Source organism: Rattus rattus, chromosome 10 (assembly GCF_011064425.1).
Source record: "Rattus rattus isolate New Zealand chromosome 10, Rrattus_CSIRO_v1, whole genome shotgun sequence".
Lineage (NCBI taxonomy): Eukaryota > Metazoa > Chordata > Mammalia > Rodentia > Muridae > Rattus > Rattus rattus.
The window spans coordinates 67,922,943-67,942,536 of record NC_046163.1 but is presented as its reverse complement, the minus strand read 5'-3'; the positions used below and the strand labels follow the sequence as shown (position 1 = coordinate 67,942,536).

Here is a 19,594-nt window from a genome sequence, read left to right as displayed (position 1 = left end):
ACAGTGCTGTGGGCATGGGAGATGAAGCAGCAGGCACCCACCCCACCGCCCATCACCGTATCGGACTTCTGAACCAGAACAAGGGTGAGGGGCACAGACAATAGCGCCCCCATCACCGAAGACATCACCACCACCCTTAGAGGCTCTGCGCTCTCCAGCAGATCCCACCTTTCACCTAGGCTTAGGGAGAAAGACTGCTGAGGCTGAGGGAGGAGGCGAAGGAGAGAAAGGCAGCCACCCAGCTCGGTGCACGAACCCAGCGTGGAAAGGAACACTTCCGAGGACCTTGGCTCTCTCCCCCTCCAGCTGACGATGAGTTCTTTCTCTTGCCACTTCTGACTGGGGGCGCCATCGATTTGTCTGCAACTTCACTAGAGATGCTTTCCCTTATGCCTCTGTGTCTACAAAGTCCCATGGCGCCACCACCTTCCCTCCCGGGGGGTTCCACTGCAGATCAGTCAACGCGTGGTTCGAATGAGAAGCACTATATTATCGTAAAAAGCATTATAATAACGCGCAGAACTTATTCCAACGAGGGGAAAAATAAATTATCTCATAAAAATAACGCATGACGCCTGTAAGGAACTCTGGCTCCTGCCTGCTGCAAGCCATCCGCCTCCAGCTGGGCGGGGAGGCGGATGTTGTCTGGATGTGGCGCCCCCTGCAGGACAGAGCTGGGTCCCTCCTCCAGAAGCTGCATCCCGGGAGATCAGATGAGCCTGGAATTCTGCAGGAACTGGACGAGGACTTGGTAGACGAACTTGTACTGCGCGATGGTCTGGATCATGAACATCCTCTGCTCCCTGAGGAATCTCAGCATCGTGGGCACCTCCACCTTCTGCAAGGGGAGAGAAAGGACACACGGCCTGAGACGGGACGCCTCTCCTGAGATCGGCCCCTCTGGGGAAGCCTCTGCCCACTGCTGACAGCCGGGAAGGAGGCGGAGCTCAGGGTTCTGACCCCTCCAGGGCTTTAGGTGTTGGCTCTGTGCCAGGGTTGGGGACCCTTGTCACTGGTGTGGTATCGTTCACCTGTGTCTGTTTGCATTTACTTGTGTGGGTGAATCTGAAAGCTGTCTGAACTCCCACTGCAAGGTTGTCAAAGCAGGGGACAGTGGCAAATGCCAAATACCATTCCTTCCCCTGTGCCCTTCCCTTTATACATAGGTTGAGAAAAATTGGGGGGGGGACCTCACTCCATAGCCTAGGCTGACTTCAAACACATGACGATGCTCCTGTCTCAACCCCCTCAAGTCAGTGATTTCTTCTTTTAAAGAGACTTTATTACATTTATCTGTGTGTGTGTCCTAGGGACCAAACTCAGGTGGTAAAGCTTGGTGTCAAACCTTTATCCTCTGACCCATTGTGCTGGCCCAGATATTTCCTTTGTGTGGGGCGTGGATACTCGTGTATGGGGTCTGTGTATGGATGTGCACACCAGTGTGTGTGGGTGTGTACACTCAGAGGACACCCGTGCCGTTGAGACAGAGCCCCTCACTGAACTAGAGCTTACTATTTCTCACCTAGGTTGGCTGGCCAGGAAGCCCCAGCACTGTGGTGCCCTGCCATCCCGTCCTGTGTTATCTATCCCCCGTGTGCGTGAGTCTCGTGTCCCCCCCCCCCCGCCAGCTTTCGGTGTACGTGTCCACATCGAGCTTTTCATGGATGCTAGGAATCTGCCTCACAGGTGAGCACTTATGGCACTGGGATATTTCCTCAGCCCTCCGGACACTTCTTTTCCCTTGAGACAACCCTGTCCAAATCAGTCATCCCTCTCTGCCTCCCCACCCTCCTCCTCCGCCATTTCTACTTCTCTCATATCCTCTTCCACCCTGGTTACTTACCCTCATCTCGCCTAGCATCACCCCCACCCCATCCCCACCCCCATCCCCACCCCCCCTACCAGCCCCACCCCACCCCCACCATCAGCTCCTCCACAACTGGTACACGAGTGCCCCCTGGCATTTGCAGGGCAGGGCAGACATGGTCTTTGACACAGGAAGAGCAGCAGAGAAAGCCACACAGCCCCTGGCACTGCAGAGCAGCGTGGGAGAGCTGTGACTGCCAACCTGGATCTCAGAGCCACCACCTCATTTCGGGAACCTCCCCTCACTCCCCACGATCAACTGTTGTGTGTGGAGAATGAGACAGCAGGGCAAGAGATGGCTCAGGAGGCTAAGACGCCACAGCTCCCGGCATCCCCATGAGGTGGCTCGCAGCCACTGTGACTGCACCTCAGAGCCTCAGACACTTTCTTCTGGCCTCGGTGGGCGCTGTACTCACGTGCTCCTCTAACCCAGCATCTCCACACAATTAAAACATATGTTTTTTAAATGAGACAAGAAGGGTAAAGTGTAGGAAAGAGAAAAGCCACTTCGCTGGCAAAATGTACCCTGCTCGAGTCACAGACCAAAATATGAAACACACGAACCACCTCAGCTATGAGAAAAGGCAGGCTAAGCTGGGACGGGGGAACAGGAGGCCATGACCGTTTCATATCTCTCTGTCAAACATCTTTGTTTAAAGAACAAACTAAACATGTCTGCCCTTCTCCTGACCAGGAGATAGGAGTGGGAGGAGCCTAGCACATTGCCTGTAGAGCACATTGCAGTCTGGTCTACGGTTGGTCAACAGCAGCCGTGGGAAATGGACAGAGAAGGGTGGCTACACCAGTGCTGGGGGAAGGACATGAATTGTCCGAGTCGCCCTGATGTCTCTGAATATCATGAGAACACAAGGTTTTCCAGGACTGCCACATACCACCAAGGAATGTGCTGGCCTGCAGCTGGGCACTGAGGGGAACACACCGCAGGGGAGTGGGTGTGGGGAGTGGGGAGACGGGGGAGGATTGAGCCACTCAGCCTCAGGGAGCCTACTGAATCCCTGTTGGCTGGATCCCCCAGTCCACACACATTCCACGCCAGGCTGGCTTGGATGCATGGTGAGCGACATGATCTCCAGCCTTGACAGAGGTTGCAGATGGGGCTCCAAAGAGCTAAGGCCTTTCACGGCCGACAAGATGGCAGCACTAAATAAAGCTGATTTCCAAATCTCTGAGTCTACTAGTATACACACACACACACACACACACACACACACACACACACACACACACACACACACTAAAACATCCATTACACGCAGTTAGAGTTCCCCGCTGCATAACTTGGAAACTGAACAGCTTGCTGGAAACAGTGAGCAGGCAGGAAGTGATGTCAGAGGAAGAGAGTTTGCTTCCTGCCATCAGACAGCAGCTTAAAGCTACACAGTGTCAGCTTCATCGCACGACAGCTTCTGGGCCTGGATTTCCTTATCTGGGCCTGGCTTTTCATGGGACAGAGGAAAGGATGTCCCTTTATTAACCTTACAGCCTAGGGCTTAGGGCCCAGTGTAGGGATTACATAGCAAGACCCACTAAAAAGCACAAGGAAACTCCCTTGACAGGTGAGGCGGATAGCTCAGTGTAGAGCGCTTGCCTGACAGGTGCAGAGTTCTGGGTTATATCCCTAGAACTTTCTAAAATAAATACACACACACACACACACACACACACACACACACACACACACACACACACACACACACACAGAGAGAGAGAGAGAGAGAGAGAGAGAGAGAATCCAAAACCACTGCCCTGCACACAATCTTATGTGAATGAATGCAGAACTGTTGTCCATGTCTCCCACTGTAACTCCAGAATCTATGGCAGTACGAGGAGTACGAGGTAACACACACCCTGTGCCATTACAACACAGAACAGCCGGTGCTGGCCCACGTAGCCAGCCTGTGTGCTACATTCATAATATACTGCCAAGCTGGACAAGGGCAAACACCCCCAAATAAAAACTGCACCATAAGGAACAACAATCCAGTTCTACCTAGAGGAATCGTCACCCAGGATTTGGGGCAAAGCACATCCCAGAAACACAAGACACACACATCCAAACCCCATGTGGGAGGCCATGTGCCGTGGCCAACAGCCCATGGCAGAACTCATCTGCCTGCTTCAGGAAAGGGACGCCCACGGCAGTCAGGTTTGCTGGATCTTTCCAGAACATCAAGGTACAGCGCTCAGAGAGAAGCTTGGGGCCGTGGTCCAGTTGGTAAACAGCTTGCCCACCACAGAAGTGTGAAGATCCGAGTTAAATTTCCCAAAACCATAGTTGTTGTGAACGGTAACTATGCATGATAGTGTGGACTTAATCCCAGCACTGGGAAGTGGAGACCGGAGGCGCCCTGGGGCTCTCTGGCCAGACAGCCTAGCCTGGTTAGTGAGCTCCGGGTGAGGAGAGACACTGACTTGGAAAGCAGGCGATGGTGTCTAAAGGATGTCCGCCGAGGTTGACCTCTGGCCTCCACACATCGCACACAGGTCCCCATGCACTTTCCATCCCATAAACTAACAAGAGAGAGGTGGACGACTCACTTCATTATGCTCTAGGCAGTAGATCATGAGCTCGGAGAGAATCACCACGCCGGTCCTTCCCACCCCCGCGCTGCAGTGAACCACGATGGGGGGGTGCCTGGTCTTGATGCCTTCTAGCACGCTGTTGGTGTGGCGTCTGACTGACTGGATTTCCTCCAAGTAGGCTGCGGGACAAAATGTAAATCTTGTCACCCAAGTGTGTCACATGACTTTACATCCAGGGGGATAAGGGGAGCGGTGCCAGGATTGAGGGTGAATCTTTTGTTTTTGGTCATAATGATTTGCAATTCTTATAAGACGCTAATCATTTGGCTGGTAACACCCCAAAGCCAGGAGAGACCAGCTGGGAGTCAATTAGTCCACAGGAGAACTTGTTCTTTAAATAGTTCTTTTTTAAAAATTAAATTCTGTTTCCCTCTCTGCAAATCCCCAAGTCCCCCTAGCAGATGATCCTAGACATTACTTACAGCATTTCATACTACTAACAGACTGGGATCAGAACATCCGCTAAGTCCCCTTGAAATGCCCTCCTGTCAGAGCCAAGTCCTGTTGGGGAAAGCGTAGCCACCTGCCCCATCCTCTTCCCCATCACAAAGTGAGTGAATGTCAACGAAGGCTCGAATTCATTTCCAGATGTATTACAAAAAAAGGCTTTGAGGGAATCCACTGGCATGAAGTTATGTGACCCTACAATAGGAACCCCACTTCTGGGGACAGCAAGCCTGTAGGTGGAGGGTTCAAGGCATGCTTTCACAGCTTCTAGCAGCTGCCCACCCCAGCAGGGGTGCACAAAGGTATGTTTATTGTCCCAAAGGGATGCAAAAGGAAAACAGCCACAGGATCCATTAATGGTTCTTGCCATAATCACATAAGGAGGGAAAATGGATCTTTGGACCCTACAACAGCCAGCACTCCCATGGAGCTATACAACATCACTGCGTCAAGATTCTTATCAAATCAACCCTTGGGCAACCCACAAAGGGATGCTCTGTATCCCCCAGTAGCTTAGTCTGTCACTCCTCAAACCAGCTCTGACTTAAAGATCTGACTACACTGGGCCCCACCTGTCAGCAGACCTGTCAATCATTAAGCTGGTGTATTGGTATTAACCTGGATTTTCTTCTGAGAGACAACTTTAACAAGTCCACTAGCAGAAGATTCTGTGAATCGAATAATTATCGCTGTTTGGAGGATGGGAAGGTCTGCAGAGGTCACACCCCGCTTCACTGATAGCTGGGATAAACAACTGGTCACTTAACCTCTCTGGGGCTTTGAATTCTTTGCCCCATTGCTGCCCTACTCCGTGTTCTTTGTGTTCCTCAAGGCCTGTCCCCATGTTACCGGTAAGTGGAATCCTTCTGTCAAAACAACAGAAGCTGATAGAACTGGAGAAGTGGTTTTTCCCTACTTGGTATTGACAACCTCATCTCTGTCATGAGCCTTCTCAGACCCACAGCAGATTCTAAACATTCCAAATAAATGTCAAGTTTGTGATGTTGTCCAATATGTGTACAGTGAGTCTCTGCACACAGTGGGCCTCTGTGCACACAGTGGGCCTCTTGGTGGGTACAGTATGCCCACTTGTTGTTGGTTACCTTCCCTGGGAACTACCTGGGACACACAGCACAAATATAGTGTCATGAATAGTATCTTAAACCAGCCGTGCCCTGAAACCAGAGATGCACGTAACGGTTTTTCCTGATATAGGTGCCGTGCCCCAGGCAGGACGAACCCCACCGTGCGTATGCATTTATGTCTCCACCTTTGACTTGGTGTGCAGTCCTCAGGATTCATCTATGTCATGGCACGTTAGATAGTGACTGATCAGCGAGACACTGAAAGTCTGAATCGAAGCAGAGTTAGGTTACCACACTCTTACAGACTAGCGTAAGAGGTTAACGGACAAGGGACATTTATTACTCTTCTCTGTCCTATGTAGAGATGAGGCGACCAGCACCTCAGTATTCTAACACTCCCGTGGCTTGAGAGTAGGCTTGCCCACTCGGCTGCCAGGCTGCTGACACATGCAGTAAAACTCAGTCTGGGAAAAACTTACACAAAAATCCTTGGACGTCCTCTGGGCATCCGTGGTGGGGCCAGTCGGTATACTGCAAGTGCCACACTGTCCTCTCCTGCCCGGAAAGCAGGTGCTTCACCTTTAGGCCCGTGGTTGCATAGCAACCAGAATCTGTCCGGAACTTGGTGGTGACCTTGAACTTGCCGTAGGTGGCTGAGCTGTGCTTGGACCCCAGTTTGGGCCAGTATCGATGGCTTTTGGTCCGTCCACCCTCCTGAGTCACACACAAAGGCAAAACGGAAACAAGTCAGGGGTGAACTCTTATCCATCCTCCTGAGGTTAGGATCCACGAGCAGGAGAACAGACAGCAATTTCTAAGTCACATCTCCACAGGGCTCTGCTCGATGTCTACCGGGACGGTTCCTTTAGATACGGGCTCAGGCTGATACCCCTTACAACGACAGTTACCTTGTGGGGAATTTGGGTAGAACACAGTAAGTGCAAAGTCCAGATGTACAAAAAAAAACCAAGGTGTGTCTGAGAATGAGAAAGGCCTGCGAGGGGGGGGCTGGAGAGGAGCAAGAGAGAGGGGAGGCGCTGGGCTGGGAGGCAGGAAAGACCTCACCTTCCCGAAGACAACTTGGATGTTAGCCTACGGAGGACAGAAAGCCACCGGAGGCTCTGAGTGGTAAGCAGAGCTAGCGGTCATTCCAGAGCCTGCTGCTCCTGCTCAGACAACCCAGGGCTCCCTATGATACACGACCCCTGTCACGCAAAGCTGCTCGCACTTAAGTCTAGCTTGGCCAGCTCGTTTCGGCTCAACCCACAAGTAAAGCACTGAAGAGCCTCTTAGGAGCCATTTTCCTTCCCAGCTTTTAACATCTTTTCTGAGACCACACACAACCTACCATTTTCAAAGCCTTATTGTTTATTTATTTTTTTCAATTTTGCACGCTTCAGAAATCCCCGGCGATGGGCGGGAAGCATGGTGGGGCTGGTGGCTGAGGAGGGGATGGGTGAAGAGGCTGGGTGTCCACAGAGGACGGAAGGAGCGGTGAGCGGGGCAGGGACTCCGCCCGGCTGATGGTTAGAAGAAGCCGTCAGGGCCAGGATGCACTCAGAGGGTGGGGTGCATCGATAGCATGCATGAAGCACTGAATTCAACCCATGGGACTGAACGAACCAGGTGCGGTGGTGTATGCTTGTCATCGTGGGAGGTGGAGGCAGAGCTTCAAAGCTTCAAGGTTAGCCTTCCATATAGAGCAAGTTTGGGGCCAACCTGGGCTACCTGAGACCCTGTCTCAAGGCAGACAGCTAAATAACTGACTAAAGAAAGGGCCTATCAGTCTGCCTGCTTGAGAGGTGACAATCCTTGGGGGACACAAGTCACTCTGTCTGGACACACTGGGTTTGACCGAATCTTCCTAGGTCTGCAATACTCTTTTTCCTTTTATACCAATCCTGTAAAAGTGGGTTGTTCTGGGGCTGGAGAGGTGGCTCAGTGGTTAAGAGCACTGACTGCTCTTCCAGAGGTCCTGAGTTCAATGCCCAGCAACCACATGGTGGCTCACAACCATCTGTAATGGGATCTGGTGCCCTCTTCTGGTGTGTCAGAGACAGCATACTCATATACATATATTAAATAAATAAATAAATAAATACACACACACACACACACACACACACACACACACATTTTTTCAAAGTAGGTTGTTCTGAGAATGCAAACGTGTATTTTTTTTCCGTGCCTAAGTCAGTCCTGGATTTTACAAACTGATACATCCCTGGCTGTCCCGTGGGTCACTAGATTCTGCTTTATTTTGTCATCTCACCAGCCTTAGAACTTACTTTCTTGGTGGAAGGACAGAGGAGGGGGAGAGACTGGGAAGTTCATCTAAACTTGGAGAACTTGACATGTTCTCAACAAGTCCCTTCATAGACTGCTCCAGAAATGAACTGCCCAGGGCAGTCATGGTGGGGTCATGGTGATCACGGTGGGGTCATTGGTGGTCATGGTGGGATCATTGGTGGTCACTGTGGGGTTATGGTGGGGTCCTTGGTGGTCATGGTGGGGTCATTGGTGGTCGCTGTGGGGTTATGGTGGGGTCATTGGTGGTCATGGTAGGGTCATTGATGGTCATGGTGGAGTCCTTGGTGGTCATGGTGGGGTCATGACTTGGCTTTTTGGGCTCCAGTTCTCTCTGCTTCCAGCCCTGAAGTAACAGGTGGAAAGGAGGCCTCACAATGCCAGGGGTCTCAGTAAAACACACGAAGCCAGTTCCCTAGTTGAATTTGAAAATATACTTGGAATCTCATGAGGATTAAAAAGGGGGAAACAGGGTAAGTGTTTTGAGAGTGTGACAGAGAGGAAACCCAGCACCCTTCCCTCAATGGTCAGCATACTCTGAGCAGGCGACGTCGAACGCATGGGAAGGTGTGTGCCCATTTGTGCCCCACAGGCATGGCTCCACGGCTGCAACAGAGAGCCTGTGTTTGGTTTGGCAAAGAAAAGGAATTTTCTTTTTCTTTTCCCTGAAGAATAGGGCTCTTTCCTACGCAGCGGCCCCGGTCTCCTTTCAGCTGATAAGCACCGCGGCATGCAGGGCTGGCAGCGCCTGAGGTTGGGAGCGCCTGTGTGTTTACCCAGTACAGCCTGAACTGTTCTGCCGGAGCACACACCGGCCGCTGGATGAACTCAAGTTCGCTCGTTTGATTCTGTGTTTGGTTTCACTGTACTGAACTATGTCACAAAGGAAAATGTGAAGAGAGAAAGAGTCCACTGTAAACTATCTCTGGGGAAGTGCGAGCGTGTGCTCACTCTCACACACACTCACACACACCACACACACACATGTTCACACGCACACACATGTGCCTGTGCATGTACATACACACCCCACACACACATGCACACACACACATACACACACACACACGTTCACATGCACACACATGTGCCTGTGCATGCACATACACACCCCACACACACATGCATACACACACATGCACACACACACACACACACACACACACATGTGCGCACACGCATACACACATGCATGCACAAGAGAGGGGCTATGCTACCAGGCAATGAATACTCAGTAACACAGAACTGTAGCATAGAGTAGGTTGAGTCAAAGTCCTGGGCACCAGGCCCACCTTCTGAGCACCCCTTCCCCAGGACAAGGGTGTTAGGTAAGCCTCTCCTTACCTCCTCTGCAGTAACCATGGCGATCACATTCACCCCCTGCTCCCACACCATCTGCCAGAAGTCATGGCATGTATGTGGCAAGGGCCCCTGGGTGGCAATGTAGTGCCATTCTGATCCACCAACCACCACCTGCAAACCAAGGAACACACAGAATAGTGAGCCAAGCTGTTGGAACCACCTTCCATTGTAACTTCTTAGAACCGAGTGGATCAGGGCAATCCTAAAATCCCAGAAGCTGTAAGTGACAGAAGACACACTTCTGCACCGAAATACTGGTTTGCTATCGCAAGTTTATCAAGTCATGGTCACTTGATCTTTTATTGCATGCAGCACATGATACATGCCAACTAGTTCAGGCTGGAAACATACCTATGGGCTGAGGAGATGGTGCGGTGGGGAAAGTGTCTGCCCCAGAAGCATGGATACCTCAGTCTGATCCCCTGTACCCACAAACAAGCCAGGTGTGGTGCTGTGTGCCCTCAGCCCAGTGCTAGGGAGGTTAAAGAGAAAGGGTCTCCGGGGCTCACCGGCCAATCGTGCCGAGACAGTGAGACCAGGTTTAGGCAAAGACCCTACCTCAAAAAAATAAGGCAGGGGGCTGGGTGACAGAGGCTAGCCCATAAGGTTAGGGCAGGAGATTGTGTTATCTGGCAAGTTCTACACTGATGAAGTGTCTGAGTGTTTCTCATTCCTCAGAACAAAGGTGGGCAGAGACAGTAGCTGGGTTGCCGACCGATGGAGGCTTAGCAAAGCCAAGCCGGAAGTGGAGCTGGCGGCAGCCATTGGTGGAGCTAAGTTTGGAGGAACAGACAATTTGGGAATGGGACCGGTGGCAGCCACTCTAGAAGCTAAGACAGAGTGCTGGCCGAGGCCCTGGGCGAGAAGGTAGCATGCTTTTAAAATTACACACAACAGGGTGAGATGGTTCTTTGGGTGAAGTCCCTGCCATTTACTCTGATAACCTAGTTTGACCCCCAGAACTAACTCCTGCAAGTTGTCCTCTGACCTGTGTACACACACACACACACACACACACACACACACACACACGACAAACATGGGCACACAAAACAAGCAAATGTAGTCAAATCGTTAAATGTAATTTAAAGCCAAAGTTAAGAATATACAGAAGATAACTGATGTTGACCTTTGGCCTCCGTTTGTGCATACAAGATAGAGTGCATTCTCACACACGTACACACACATACATACCACATACAAAACATGTACACATGAACTCATACAAACTCATAGGTACACAAGGGTATACGCACATACCCAAGAATAAACGAACAGAATTTAAGTTACAGAAACAATACCAGGGTCAATCTGTACGATGTGTGCTTATACATTTTGTGCTTTTGTCTGTATTTTATTAACGTTTACCCATGATTACGACCACTAAATGAGCTTCACAACCACCAAAGGGCTGTGGTTCTGAGTTTGAAGAACAGGGTTCTATGGTGGACTTTTGATCAAAGCAAAGTCTACATGCAAAAACACCTCGTTGGCAAGAACAAGCCCGCAGAACTGAAGGTCACACTCTCAAAGTGCAATGGTGGTGATCTCTGCACAAACATTGCCTGTCTCTTCGTTTCCCGTGCCTTGACCTGACAAAGATGGGCCCCTCTGCAGACCCCTAGAGGCTTCCAGAAGCAATGAGGGGGATCGGCGTTTGAGCCTTTCCCCCTCGCTGATTTTATCAAACTACATACTAACTTGATTCAGGCAAAAATAGCATCAGCCACTGTCTCCTTACACAAGACATGTTCAGGTCAGAGCTGGCGAGGGAAGCCACTTTCCACAAACTGGTGGGGAAAACATCCACAGACTGGGAGAAGGGGGAATGTGGCCTCTGTGGAACTAGGCCGTTAGAGTACCCACATACAGGAACCATAAACCCTTGCAGAGAATCTGCCTCCCCCAGGTATTGACAAGAGAGCATTAAAATCCACACTGAATCCTTCGGTGCTACAGAGGTAGATTTGCGTGCGTGACTCTGCTTCTGGAAGATGTCATGTGAGATCCCCCTCTGGAGGATGTCATGTGACTCTGCCTCTGAAGGACGTCATGTGACTCCCTCTCTGGAGGATGTCTTGTGACTTTGCCTCTGGAGGACATCATGTGACTCCCCTCTGGAGGATGTCATGTGACTCCCTCTCTGAAGGATACCATGTGAGTCGCCTCTGGAGAACATCATATGACTCCCCCTCTGGAGGATACCATGTGACTCCCCTCTGGAGGATGTCATGTGACTCCTTCTCTGGAGGATGTCATGTGACTCCCCTCTGGAGAACATCATGTGACTCCCCCTCTGGAGAACATCATGTGACTCCCCCTCTGGAGAACATCATGTGACTCCCCCTCTGGAGGATACCATGTGACTCCCTCTCTGGAGGATGTCATGTGACTCCCCCTCTGGAGGATGTCATGTGACTCCCCCTCTGGAGAACATCATGTGACTCCCCCTCTGTGCTCCCCCTCTGGAGGATGTCATGTGACTCCCCTCTGGAGGATGTCATGTGACTCCCCTCTGGAGGATGTCATGTGACTCCCCTCTGGAGAACATCATGTGACTCCCCCTCTGGAGAACATCATGTGACTCCCCCTCTGGAGGATGTCATGTGACTCCCCCTCTGGAGGATACCATGTGACTCCCTCTCTGGAGGATGTCATGTGACTCCTCCTCTGGAGGATACCATGTGACTCCCTCTCTGGAGGATGTCATGTGACTCCCCTCTGGAGAACATCATGTGATTCCCCCTCTGGAGGACACCATTCTCCTCTGTGTATATCTGCTGCCTGAAATCCACAGGAGAAAACAGTGGTGGAATACATAGCTCAGCTCCAGGAACCAAGGGTAAGTTCCTGCAAGCTCTCTGGGCCTGTGACATGCACCCGAGTCTACCCTGGATCCTCGAGATGAAATGTGGGCCTGGGAGAATAGCGCAGAAAGGACAGCATCTCGGGTAACAACACCCGGAGGAAGGGTACTGTTCATGCGGAGTGACAGCTGCTTCCAAAGAGCAGACGGAACGTGGGAAGGAGACTGGGCCAAGGGAAGAGGCCGGGAGATGTCCCGCCCTCGTCGGGAGGCAGCTGCGGAGTCCTCATCTTCAAATGTGTTATTCTGATCATCTAATCAATGCCATCGTTGGTTACGTAAGGGAGCCCTAGCATTCATTATTTTATTAGTTTTGTTCTCCTCAAAAATAAGAGCCAAAAATGCCTGTATGTCATAAATACATATATACAATCCTATCTATGCCCTACGCATAGATAAAAACTCTATAGTGTACCACCATATCCCATGTGGAAATTGGCGGCCAGTGACACATAAGTCAGATGCCTAACTATACCTCAGGAGGGTCAAAGGGGACTTCTGGCAATTCCACCAGAGTAAGAGTTCGAAGCTTACATACATGATCAGGGGAACTGTGTTGGTTAAAAATGTCCTATGCCAGCTGGGCGGTGGTGGCACCTTTAATCCCAGCACTCGAGAGGCAGGGGCAGGTGGATCTCTGAATTTGAGGCCAGCCTGGTCTATAGAGTGAGTACTGGGACAGCCAGGGCTACACGGAGAAACTCCATCTCAATAAAGTAAACTACACTAAACTAAAATTTAAAAAAAAGGAAAATCCTATACCCACAGACCAAGCAAGAGCCTTTGAAACACTCGCCCAATTTAGAGTTCAGAGCTGAGTTCTAAAGAAAATCCCCAGTAGGGGTTGGGGATTTAGCTCAGTGGTAGAGCGCTTGCCTAGGAAGCGCAAGGCCCTGGGTTGGTCCCCAGCTCCGAAAAAAAAGAATCAAAAAAAAAAAAAAGAAAAAAAAAAAAAAGAAAAAAAAGAAAAAAATCCCCAGTTATTAGAACCAGGGAGGGGAGCAACAGGAACCCATGTGGTCACAGCTCTGAATTCTGACTAAGGTCTAGGTAAACTATGGCATACGGAGACATGAGGTACCAGACACAGTAACAGAGACCCCTCGTGCTGCGCGCTGGCTGACAGAGTAAGAACGCAGGCTGCTCTTCCAGGTTCTCACACCCACGAGGAGGTTCGCAAAATCCAAAACCCCAGTTCCAAAGGACCTGATGCCCCCCACTGCCTGTACAACACCTAGGAATGCACACAGTGCACATACATACACACAGGCAAACACATGCACAAAATAAAAACAAATAAATCTAAAAAGGTAAAAAATAAGAACCTTGCCCGCCCACTTATGACTGAGGCTCTGCTATGCAATTGATCACTCTGCTCTCATGAACAGCACTGAAAATTAGATTTTGGCTCTAAAGCGAATTGCCTGTGGTATTATGAAAAAGAAGCGATATAGTCTGGGCTGCTACGGGACATAGTAAAAACACCCGTAACACGAAAGGCTGGGACTGTTCCAACGTCACACCTATGAGTCACAAACCAACAGGACACCCTCCGTGGCTTAGTGCAGATTAGCACATCAGAAAGGCTCTCTGCAGTAATGAGCTTAGCCTGGACAGGTATCTTGCCATATGCCTCTGACACACCCCTCACCTTGATGTGGGAGGCGTTGATGTAGCCGGTGTTGTTTTCTTTGGTCGGGATGAGCTCCACTCGATTCTCCTCATAAGGGACGACTTCTCGGATCCGGCTGCGCTCAGCATTTTCGGGCAGAGTGGCGGTGCTGAAGATGCCATTGGCCTTTTTGTTCGGGATCTGCTCGTACTCCGTGAACACCATTCCATCTTCCAGCTTCTTCTTCAGGGCTCTGAGCTGCAAGGGAAGCAGGCATCAGCTCTCCGAAGTCAACAGAGCAAGCAGGCTCTTGGTACTCCATCAGGGGATTTCAAGATGGAGAGTCAGTGGGTACTCAGTTACGGCCCTCACTAGTACCTGCTGCTAAGTCTCTCTGGTCTGACAGTCATCTCCCTTCTCACTGAGCAACATACTGCAAAGCTACATGCTACATAGATACTCCAAAGCTACATGCTACATGCATACTTCAAAGCTACATGTTACATAGATATTTCAAAGCCACATGCTACATTCATACTGCAAAGCTACATGCTACATAGATACTTCAAAGCTACATGCTATATACACACTGCAAATTTACATCATACACAGATACTTCAAAGCCACATGCTACATTCATACTGCAAAGCTACATGCTACATAGATACTTCAAAGCTACATGCTATATACACACTGCAAATTTACATCATACACAGATACTTCAAAGCTACATGCTACATGCATAGTGCAAAGACTGGCTTATGTTAAAATTCAAACTCTGTGCTTCAGTTACTCCTGCCTGCTTAAACCCCTTGTTATTCTCAACTGTCCAAGCATCCTTTCCTCGACTCCCACAGTGGGGTTCACTGGATTAAACCTTAGGAGGGTACCAGCTCACAGTAGCTGAGGATTAACCCTCACAAAACTCCGACTTTTCTCTTCCTTGACCAACGTACTAATTTCAAATATATGGCGGCGTCAATTGGAAAAATGTCCCTTCTAACCCAGAAAACATTCTAATACCAAGTGTCTGCTGACAGAAATCTAATGCTCTAAATGTTAGCAAGCCAGGTTCTGGGCCTCCTGGTAGCAGTCATGGCAGTTTCAGGCCCCTCTCTCCACCACAGCAACACAGAGAGCTAACCAGAGAGCTGTGGGTCATGCAGTCCTCGAAGGGGGCCACAGGAACCAACCTAAAACCACAGAGTATGACACTTGGAGAAATTAACTTCCTCATCTTACAAAAAAAAAGTTTTCTGTAGTTTTAGAAACTTCAAATGGTTTCATTGTAGAAAATACAGGATTTTTTTTATTTAACATTTCCTCCATCAGCCTTCAGTATGTCTAAAATGAGTACATATTTGGATTCAACTGCGTGAGGAAGGTAAGTATGTCCATCACATCAGGAGGCACATTTGCATTTGTCCTTAATAAACAGTAAAATCTTACAAAACGCATGTCAGGGGTCGATAATTATATCACCTCCTTATGATTAAAGAGCATAAAGAAGAACTAAAAGGCCCGCTCAGTCTGGAGGAGGTGGTCCTTCGTTGTTACTGTTCATTTGGGGGAGGGGAGCTATCTATGTGGAGGTCAGAGCACACCTTGAGGAAGACGGCTCGCTCTTTCCACTCTGTGAGTTCCGGGGATTGAACTCAGGTCATCGCACTTGGCAGCAAGCTCCCACACCCACTGAGCCGCCTCACCAGCCCTGGGGCGAGACATTTTAGTCAAGCATCAATAAGCCAGCTTGATAAAGTGCAGAGACCAGAATGAGGAAACAGGAGGTGTTGGAAAGGGTCCATGCTAACCCGACGCACTTGGACCGAGTCTTCTTCAGTTGAAAGAATTAACCCACGAAGCCAGCGGCACTGACAGGTCCAGGCAAGGGGAACTTCTGGAATCTGGAAGCACAGAGAACAAGCCACACCTGACAAGCCCAGAACTCACCCTCTCATCTATGGGGACTCGGGTGGCATCATGGCGACCGTCTTCCCGCCCCGAGACTCGGGCCACCGAGAGCCCATTGAGTGCTGCTAACATCAGTGGTCTCTTCTGTGCCTGCAGGCCCGTCATCTTCTGCTTCTCCAGATTCTTTTGGCAAGAAAAGACACGTTCTCGTTGTTTATAATTCCAGGGGAAGGTTGGAATGTGTTTTAATCTCCCCAAATCTGTAACTCCCCAGCCAAGGAATGCAGACATTCACCACTAGCCGGGCAGATTCAAACACAGCCTTCCCATAATTCCCATCATGCCCAGGGAAGCCAGTTCTTACAGGACCCCTGGGGCTTTGAACCTTAATGAACTCATACGTTAGAAAGATAAAGACAGACTCCCTAACAAATATACCTTGCCACAGGGGGTTGTAAGAGAACAAAAGGGGGGTTCATACAATAGAGTTTAGAAAAATACAGGCTGAAGACAGGAGAGAGAACACAGAGGAGTCCCTCCCAAAGGCAGGCCTCTTGGACTGACCACTGGTGTAAAACCCGCCATGTTGATAAATAGTGCCACACACACCAGCAAAGGCAGAACCACTCTGAAGAGCTCAGACTAAAGACCTGAGTCTTACACTTACTCCTTGCCCCCAAGATATCTGTTTTTCCAGCTCCAGAACAGGGCCTACCACAGCTTAACAAGGTCACCACCAGGCTGGCCACAGATGATGAACCACCAGGCCTTAGCCCTTCGAGCTTTCTTAAAGGGCAGTGACTACTGTCCACCACTGGAGGGCTTGGCTGGAGTGTGGACTGGCAAGCTCTATACCCCCTCATCTTTAGGCTGAACGCGGTGTAGTCAGGGCTGGATGTTGGGACCACAGTTGGACACCCTCGTGTCCTTGGCATCAGCAGGGGTGTGGGCTCCTCATTTACCTCTGGAGCACATCTCTTGAAAATCATTTTGTGTTAGACATTTAGGGACCAATGTGAAAAAGAATATTTGGATGTTAATGGAAGCAGTGCCAGTGTGTAAATGCCTGTGAGTCCTACAGATGGAGTGGTAGCCTGGTTCCTTTTTTATTCTTCATTAATCAACTCCCAGAGGAGGCGTCTTGATGGGGCCATGCTGTTGGAGAAGGTGGGGGTGGAGTGGTAGGGACAATCTTGCATGAACTTCCTTGCCGCCATGGTGTTACCTATAATGAGTGGGAAGCCTTTGGGAGGGGCACTACCAACAGGACAACTGCTCAGGTGACAGGCTGACCCATGGAGAGCCTAGGGTGCGTTGGAGAGGAGAGAGAACCATGAGGTTACGATGGGCAGCCGTGAGGTCTCCACACCAAGCAGGCCCTCGGGATGACTTTGGATTTATTTGCTTATTAGCTCATTTTTGTGAAAGGTAATTCTCTCCTATCCCCTCTTCTTTGTTGAATTTTGAAATGTTTCAAATGTTTCGTGGTGTTTTGATTTTAAGACGGGTTCTAGGTACACTGCCCTGGGTGTCCTCAGACCTTTAAGCAATCCACCTGCCTCTAGGGCAGAGACTGCCTGCCATCCCTGGGAAAGGCTCACTAGTTACCTGGGGAGAACTAGACACAGTGATAACTGAACCGGCCTCTTAGGTGCAAGCTGTCCATCATTTCTAGATCAAACTAGAAGGCCCAAGTTGGCTTGCTCTGCTCTCTGCACCTGACTCCCTGCTCTAGGCTGGAAAGTGGGAAGTGTCTTCAAAGTGGTAGCGGGAACAATGGCTGGGCCCTAATGGCAGCATTCTGAACCACACATCACACAAGAAGCGACTGAGCTCTCCCTGTACCACCCCTCCCACTCCAGTTCCCAAGGGCTTGAGGTTTCTCATAGTAAGGGAGTCTGATGTGGCTTCAGGGGCCTTCTTTCCTACTCTCCGTACACTGAGAAGCATGGAGGCTGTGTGGACACCCCCTAGGCCAGCGAGTACAAATACAGACTTCAAGACAAGGATTCATCTTGGGTGTTGGAGCCACTGGCAGGGATGGCCTTTTTGCTGGACCTCCTGGTGCTTCTCTGAGGTTGGGACACTGAGCAAAGGGAGCGGCCTGTGAGCTCCTAGCTGTATGAGGCCGGGTGAGGGGGTCTAACAGGGGAAATCTGCCAGTCGGAATGATCTGCCATCCTGGAATAAAACAGAACTGGGGGAAGGGACAAGCAGAAAACACCTCCTCACTCTTCCCTGGTTTGTGGGATGCTTCCAAGGGAGGACCAGTACCAGGGTCATGGCTGCAGGCTATTTTAAGATGGGGATGACTGAGACAAGGCTACAAGACCATGTGCACATCGTTAAGTCTCAACTCGGCAGAGCCAAGCTGGAAGCTCAGTGCTCAGAGTGGTAGATTCCTGAAGCGACCTCGGCTGTTAAGAGGACTGGAGCCACGATGTGCTGAAACATCGTTTTACACCAAAGAATAACTTTCTTCCAAGCTGGGAAAGCTCCCTCCTCATGGTCCCCCCCCGCATTTCACGCCATCCCCGCCCAAAGTTGTGGGGGTTTTTTTTTTTTGTTTTGTTTTTTTTTGGAGCTGGGGACCGAACCCAGGGGCCTTGCGCTTGCTAGGCAAGCGCTCTACCACTGAGCCAAATCCCCAACCCGGTTTCGTTTTTTAAGTCCCAGAGTCTCAGGTACAAACTCTACCATTTCCCTCTCCGTCTGCAAAGGAAGAAGCATTAAGTCCATCCATGCTGCCCCTTGATGTCTCCACCCAGCTGACCACCAGCCGCCTTCAGGCTGTTCTAAAGTAACAAGGTTGGACTTGATCTCTGAACCCAGCAATGTGGCTTCTGTAACACCGGCCTTCACTTCCTCCCTCTGGGCTGACTCCCAAGGATGAGATCGGAAGACTTAGCAATGAGCCCTAATGACCTCCAGCAAAGCAACTTAAATATGGAGTCTTCCAGAGTTGCTAACCGAAGGCCGGCTACCTGACAGCACAGCTGCGATGAGTGGAAAAGGAGTCGACCATACAGTTACGTAACTGGATGGCTTTTTAAGGAGGCCAGGGTTTCCAGGAAAAGCAGGAATAGTTTCTTTCCCAGCAGCAACTACAATCCAACAATATTCTCATTGTAAGAGGTGTTTATTTCCTTGTTTATACACATCTGTCACCACGTGGTCTCGCCCCACCCAACAGAACTAGCTTCCTAGGCTGGGCGCATCCCAGTGAGGGGTTATCTGTAACACCACCACAGCAGGCATCTTCGTGTGCCCGTGCACGCGTGTGTGAGCGGATCTGACGGGGACTGGAACCCGGTAGCAAACTCCTCGGGAGCATACCCATTCACTAAGATGTTCTTGTACCAAGTACATCGGCCACAAGCCAGGGATGACAGTGGGACAGAGGGGGTTATTTGAAAAGGCATCCCCGACAGCTGGTGACATCATCACTCTCGCCTGGAACGCCCACAGTCCCTTAAATCCCAAAACGTTCCCTGAAGCCTCCCTCCTCCAGGCCTCCAGCTCTGGGGCTTCCTA

General features: G+C 50.3%; 1 protein-coding gene across 1 annotated transcript in view; it reads right to left on the bottom strand.

Moving 5' to 3' along the window:
• Nucleotides 1-469: 469 nt before the first annotated feature.
• The window catches only part of Ptpn14 (protein tyrosine phosphatase non-receptor type 14), a 144,459-nt gene continuing 125,334 nt past the window's right edge, over nt 470-19,594 (bottom strand). Inside the window, exons 14-19 of the mRNA XM_032915621.1 lie at nt 16,100-16,243; nt 14,189-14,407; nt 9,654-9,782; nt 6,482-6,716; nt 4,426-4,589; nt 470-838 (exon numbers count right to left, since the gene is read on the bottom strand). Coding sequence (XP_032771512.1) covers nt 710-838; nt 4,426-4,589; nt 6,482-6,716; nt 9,654-9,782; nt 14,189-14,407; nt 16,100-16,243 — 1,020 coding nt within the window. The 3' untranslated portion in view covers nt 470-709. The remainder of the gene's footprint in view (nt 839-4,425; nt 4,590-6,481; nt 6,717-9,653; nt 9,783-14,188; nt 14,408-16,099; nt 16,244-19,594) is intronic.